This window comes from Babylonia areolata, chromosome 12, assembly GCF_041734735.1.
Source record: "Babylonia areolata isolate BAREFJ2019XMU chromosome 12, ASM4173473v1, whole genome shotgun sequence".
NCBI classification, from domain to species: domain Eukaryota; kingdom Metazoa; phylum Mollusca; class Gastropoda; order Neogastropoda; family Buccinidae; genus Babylonia; species Babylonia areolata.
Window position 1 is genome coordinate 30,884,264 of NC_134887.1, and position 6,798 is coordinate 30,891,061.

General features: G+C 43.6%; 1 protein-coding gene across 1 annotated transcript; it reads right to left on the reverse strand.

Annotated features, from left to right (window-relative positions):
- Positions 1 to 2,374: 2,374 nt before the first annotated feature.
- Positions 2,375 to 2,830, reverse strand: LOC143287895 (uncharacterized). The gene has a single exon (XM_076596135.1). It carries the CDS (start codon positions 2,828 to 2,830, stop codon positions 2,375 to 2,377), a length of 456 nt encoding a protein of 151 aa, XP_076452250.1.
- Positions 2,831 to 6,798: the final 3,968 nt, after the last annotated feature.

Consider the following 6,798-nt stretch of genomic DNA (forward strand, 5'->3'; position numbering starts at 1 on the left):
GATGGCAAAAAAAAAGTTTCAATACAGTGAACATTAACAATAACAGATGTAAGTCATTATACTTATACAGTCAACTCAAAAAGAGACAATAATCAAGACAATACCTGGCATTCCATAACTATGTCATTGTAATCAATAGCAGTTATGGAATATATCATCCTTACAAGAAAAAGCATACAACTTCTCATTTACTGAATCAGGGCATGTGGAAAGAAAAGAAGAAAAGACAAAAAAAAAAAAAAGAAAAAAAAAAGAAGAAAAGACAACAACAAAAAGAAAGAAAACAAAAGACTCAATCCAGTAATATGGAAGGAAGTTGTACAATTCATACAATAACATGTACAAAAGTTAAAATCAATCATAAAGACAGTCAGGTGGTTGACCAGATGTTTCCCAAATTCTACATGATCAGTATTTAGTTTTCATCCCTGATATAGCCCTATGAGTTAGGCTGGGCTAGTTTAAACAACAGTGAAAGAATCAGTAGAAAGCGTAACTCAGCTTATCTTTTTTGTTTTTTGTTTGTTTACTGCCCTGAGATGGCCCCTTGTGGTCGGCTGGGCTGTGAACAATATTAAAGAATGACAAGAATTTGAAGATGATCAGTTGATGAGAGATGTGACATTTCATTCTACACGACACATATCTCATGACTACGGCCATGCTGCACACTGAATTCAGCTCTCAGGCTGCAGGCTGACAGTGGTTTCAGCACCCAGTCGATCATGGGTCAAGGTTATTTGGGCCACACAGTAACTGTCAGTCATGTCAGCTACGGTCGGTCATCCAGGTCAAAGGTGATACTGACTGCTTGCGTCAACACCTGGTCATTGGCTCAGATCAGTCGTCATATGGACACTGGCCAGACCAAGGCAACAGACCCCAGTCACTCATACAAATCAAGGCAATATTGTGCCACACATCAAGGCAATATAGTACTACACATCAAGGCAATATTGTGCCATACATCAAGGCAATATTGTGCCAAACGTCAAGGCAATATTGTACCATACATCAAGACCATATTGTGCCACACGTCAAGGCAATATTGCACCATACATCAAGGCAATATTGTGCCACACGTCAAGGCAATATTGCGCCATACATCAAGGCAATATTGTGCCACACATCAAGGCAATATTGCACCATACATCAAGGCGATATTGTGCCACACGTCAAGGCAATATAGCACTACACATCAAGGCAATATTGTGCCACACATCAAGGCAATATTGCACTACACATCAAGGCAATATTGTGCCATACATCAAGGCAATATTGCACCACACATCTAGGTAATATTGCACTACACAATCAGGGCAATATTGTTTCACATCAAGGCAATATTGGACCACACATCAAGGCGATATTGGACCACACATCAAGGCAATATTGTGCCACACATCAAGGAAATATTGCACAACACATCAAGGCAACATTGTGTCACACATCAAGGCAATATTGGGCCACACATCAAGGAAATATTGCACAACGCATCAAGGCAATATTGTGTCACACATCAAGGAAATATTGCACAACACATCAAGGCAATATTGTGTCACATCAAGGCAGTATTGGGTCACACATCGCAATATTGGGCCACACATCAAGGCAATATTGCGCCACACATCAAGGCAATATTGGGCCACAAGGCAATATTGGGCCACACATCAAGGAAATATTGCAGCACAAAAATCAAGGCAATATTGTGCCACACGTCAAGGCAACATTGGGCCACACGTCAAGGCAATATTGGGCCATACATCAAGGCAATATTCGGTCACACAATCAAGGCAATATTTTGTCACATCAAGGCAATATTGCACCACACATCAAGGCAATATTCGGTCACATCGCGGCAGTATTGGGCTACACATCAAGGCAATATTGCGCCACACATCAAGGCAGTATTAGGCTACACATCAAGGCAATATTGTGCCACACGTCAAGGCAGTATTGGGCTACACATCAAGGCAATTTTGTGTCACATGTCAAGGCAATATTGCACTACGCGTCAAGGCAATATTGTGTCACACATCAAGGCAGTATTGGGCTACGCATCAAGGCAATATTGTGCCACACATCAAGGCAATATTGTGCCACATGTCAAGGCAACATTGGGCCATTTGACATGGTGTCCGCAGACAGACAGACAACACACTGATTTATTGGCCAGGCCTTTCCTGGAATGTGCTTGCTAAAACGTGAGTAATTCCATCCACTGATCCAGTTCCAACTTTGGCAGCACACTGTAGAGTACACATACACTCGAAGTCTCTTTGTTTAGATGTTCTTAGTATTCATTTCAACATAGTGGAGTGTCATGCTGTCTGCCCGAATTACGACCGGCTGCTTCCGGTTCATCATGTGACCTCTAATTCTTAGTTAAAGGGAACTCTTTCTCCACTTGGCTCCTGAGATGGAACGGTACTCGCGAGTGTTTTCTAGCAACAGGGGGTACACTTTTGTCTACATGTATTGTCACTTCAACGTTTTTGAGGTTGCCTATGCCTTCAGTGATACCAGGATACTTGCTCAGAATGTCTTTCTGGATGAAGTTCACGTCAATTTGCAGGATCCCAAGCTCTTCTGACGTCTGTCGTCCTAGCAACGGCGGTTGAGAGCCCGGAATAACTAAGAACTCAGCTGTGACTGGTTGCTTTCCTGCGACTTGGATTTCTGCTTTCACCATTTTCTTGGCTGTTATCGGTGGTGATCCATAGGGGTATAGTGTACGCTTGTATTCCTCGAATTCGGCACCTCGTTGCTTCAGTTTGGCAGCTGCTGTAGAGTTGAGAATGTTGACCGACGCGCCACTGTCCACGATCATGTTAATGGGTTCATCCTCAATCAGTACTGTTACCTCATTGGGGGTTGGCTCAACTGCGAAGACGTATTCATCCGAGTCCGATGATGGTTGTTGTTCCGAGTACAATGACTGTTGTTGTTCCTCCACAAAGTGAAGTCGACCACGGTTTTTCCTTCCAGCTCGTCCTCTGTTTTGTCGCTGACCTCGTTGGCCTTCAGTTGTTTCTCGTTTTGGTTTGCGGCATTGGGCAGCAAAATGGCCTTTCAAATTGCAATTCCAGCAAGTCACGTTTTGTGAACATCTACACTCAGAAGATTTATGTCCTGCACGTCCGCATCGGCCACACTTGATACTTGAGTGGGTACTCACACTGCTACTAGCGTTACTGTTTGCACCTCTACTACCTCTGTATTTGCTACTGTCAGTGTTTCTGTCAACTCTGCCTCTGCCACTACTTTGTCTGACTGCAAACACGTTTTCTCTTTCACCTGCTATCAACTGGGACTGTTGTTCTGACAGTTCTTTGGAAGCGGCTAAGGACAGACATTTTTCCAGTGTCAAGTCTTTTTCTGCTAGTAGTCTAGTACGGAGTTTGTCAGAAGCACACTTGTCTATCACTTGGTCACGTATGAAGTCGGCTGTGCCATCGCCAAAGTCACAGTCCTTGGCTAGTTGACGAAGTCGGGTAACATACTGTGCTACACTTTCATTGTCACTCTGCTTTGCTTGACGAAACATGTGACGGAGGTACGGGAGATTCTTTGCCGGTTTGAAATAGTTCGTCAGTGCTTCTGCTGCCTGTTCATACTCTGGCGGTTGTGGGTCGAACGTGAAAAATATTTCTTGGGTTTCTGTACCTGCACAGTGAAGCAAAAGTTGTCTCTTCTGTCTTCCGTCAGTGCATCCTGAAGCGTCAGCAAAAAGTTCGAAGCTTCTAAGCCATCTTTCCCAACGCTGAAACACGCTAGCAACATCACCATGTGGGTCGAACGGAGACACGGACGGCACGGAGATGTTTGCAACAGTTCTGACTGCTGCTGCTGCATTTTGTTCGTTTTCTCCCATTGCGCGGTGTTCGGTTACTCACTCGTCGCCAAATGTAGAGTACACATACACTCGAAGTCTCTTTGTTTAGATGTTCTTAGTATTTATTTCAACATAGTGGAGTGTCATGCTGTCTGCCCGAATTACGACCGGCTGCTTCCGGTTCATCACGTGACCTCTAATTCTTAGTTAAAGGGAACTAACAATAATGGACATAATTCAATATGAGAACATTACACACACCTTGATTGAAAATTCCTGTTTCAGTCTTCAGCCGTGTGCAGACTGTGTATAGAATATCTACTTGTTTGCCGCCAAGCAGAATACTGTCCAGTGGAGACTGATTTTCCTCAAAAGCGGTGAACAGTGATCAGGTTCTGAAGACCCTGGCATTGTGGACAGACCCAGGCAAACTTGCCAGCCCCTTGATAAATCTCAAGTCTGCATCACTTCGCAGACATCATCTCAAGTCTGCATCACAACACATCAGGATTGAAACACTAAGATTTCTGCAGCTAACATAAGTGGAGTTATTCACACCACAGCCACATTGATAAATTTCCAGATCACAGATGACCTTGCAAAGAAACAAAACATTATAATTTTTTTTACAGTAAAATGTGTGTAGTAGTGCAAGAAAAGTAATTCACAAATTATTTATACAAAAATTTACAGACCTTTTTATTTGATTAGATAAGAGTGAATGATGGATTAAGATTATACAAATTAAAAGAAATTTTAACCCCCAAAATGAAAAAAATATTAATCTTGTTTTTAGAAAGCACATTTTGCATACAGCCACAGTGGTTAAAAACAAAACAAGAGTACTAAAGCTTCATCATTTAAATATTTTATTAAAACTTCAATCAGTGTTAAATCATTTCTTTGGAAAACAAATTTAACATTATATATATTCTTTCTTGCAAATTGAAATCTTGTAGATTTCAGTGATTGCATCTACTGATTCATGGTTGCACATGAAGGCACTGACAACAGCCGTACAAGACACTGATGTTCTCCCATGCCCCACCTGGCCTCTCTTGAGCCCACCATCTCAGTTTCCAGCATTCAGCCTTCCCCAGAAGCGGTCATTCCTCATCATCAGCTGAGGGTCTGTCTCAAAGGTGTGTCTGTCCCAGTTGCTTTATTTGGTGGAGGTACAGTTTTTGTTGTTGTTTTACAATTAAAAAAAAAAAATAAAAATAATGATATATTTGTACTCAAACCAAAAACATTGTATCATAACCTCAAATACACTGAAACATATCAATCACAATCATAAGTTTTGTATATCAGTGTATATTATTTTCATTTACATGAATACCAGGAACATTTCGGAATGGAAAAAAGAAGTAAATAGGTACTGGAGGTTTAGTAACCTGGGTTTAGCACAAAGATTGTGCCCTGATGAAGGTATTCTGATGCCTGAAGTTGCCAGTTCTCTCAGCCTTGATGGAAAGACGAAGGGGCTGTACTACTTCCGCATGCAGTATAAAACCATTACTGGCCATTTCTGCTGGTGCACTTGAGTTGGACATTCGCATGTTATTCTTTCTTGGAGGCAGTGGGGAGATACCGCTTCTTGTGCAGCATCTCTTGCCCATACATCTCCCTCAAGTTTCAGTTTCAGTTTCTCAAACTCAAATGACCACCCGTCCGCCGCCACTGTCTTGCCATGGTTCCCATGGGGCATTCTTTGTTGGCCATGGTATGATTCAGCACATAAAACTGGGCATTTCACTGTTTGGCAAAGCCGACAGCAGGCTTGATAAAGGCGTCATAGTACTGAGTTATCTCTCTGCGCCCATATCCCAACCTCAGAAATATTGTGATGTGTCTTTTGCATTCAAGGCCTGACTAGGCGCGTTGGGTTACGCTGCTGGTCAGGCATCTGCTTGGCAGATGTGGTGTAGTGCATATGGATTTGTCCGAACGCAGTCGGTGACGCCTCCTTGAGCTACTGAAAACTGAAATAAGGAGGCGTCACTGCATTTGGACAAATCCATATGTGCTACACCCATTTCTGCTAGGCAGATGCCTGACCAGCAGCATTACCCAACACACTTAGTCAGGCTTTCAGTGCATGCGTATGTATTTGTGTGCCTATCGGAGTGGATTTCTGCTGCAGAACTTTGCCAGAGGACAACACTCTCGCTGCCACGGGTTCTTTTTCAGTGCGCCAAGTGCATGCTGCACACAGGACCTCAGTGTACCGTCTCATTCCAAATGACTAAGACACTCAGTTTGATTTTCCAATCAAACTTGGGAGAAGGAAGAAGAGCGGGATTCAAAACCAGACCCTCACTGGGGACTCTGTATTGGCAGATGAGCATCTTAACCATTGTGCCACCCTCATCCTCCTTTCAAGACGGTGACAAAGTGAAGGGTGGGCAGGATCTGCATGACCCGCTGTTTGGGTGACCTGAAGGCCTGAAGTGTCCAAGGGGGGCAGTGGGCAGCCTGCAGCTTCATGCTTCACCCCAGCATCACAGTGGACGACCAGCCACGGCCCATCACACTGAAACAACCCTTGCTCAGTCCTGAAAAGGCCTCTTTGCCCTCGGTTGGGTTCTGACAATTACGAACATCATGATTGAACTGCTACCTCAAATTACTTTCCGAACCTAAGCAGCATGGTTTGATTTCATCACCATGTTCCCACAGGACATCCACCCTGCCTGTGGGGTCCATGATGACAGCTCTCTGACTGGAGCTGTTGTCGCTCTGCTTCTGTGTGTGTGAAAGGCTCTGTTCACATCTGCTGCTCAGGTGGGGACCTCTTGCTGAAAACGCCTTTAACGAATCTGCAAACAAGGAGATGCTTCTCCTGTTGGCACTGGTTTGTGTGTCTCTGAAGTGGTAGATTAATCAAGAGAGCAGAACAGTGCTCATAAAGGGTCTACCTTGACAGCTACCAGATACTGCTTGTCTCTACAGAAACGGTG

Bases quoted from the DNA above. Each gene is read 5' to 3' on its own strand.
- LOC143287895 (XM_076596135.1), bottom strand. From the start codon at position 2,830: ATGATCGTGGACAGTGGCGCGTCGGTCAACATTCTCAACTCTACAGCA.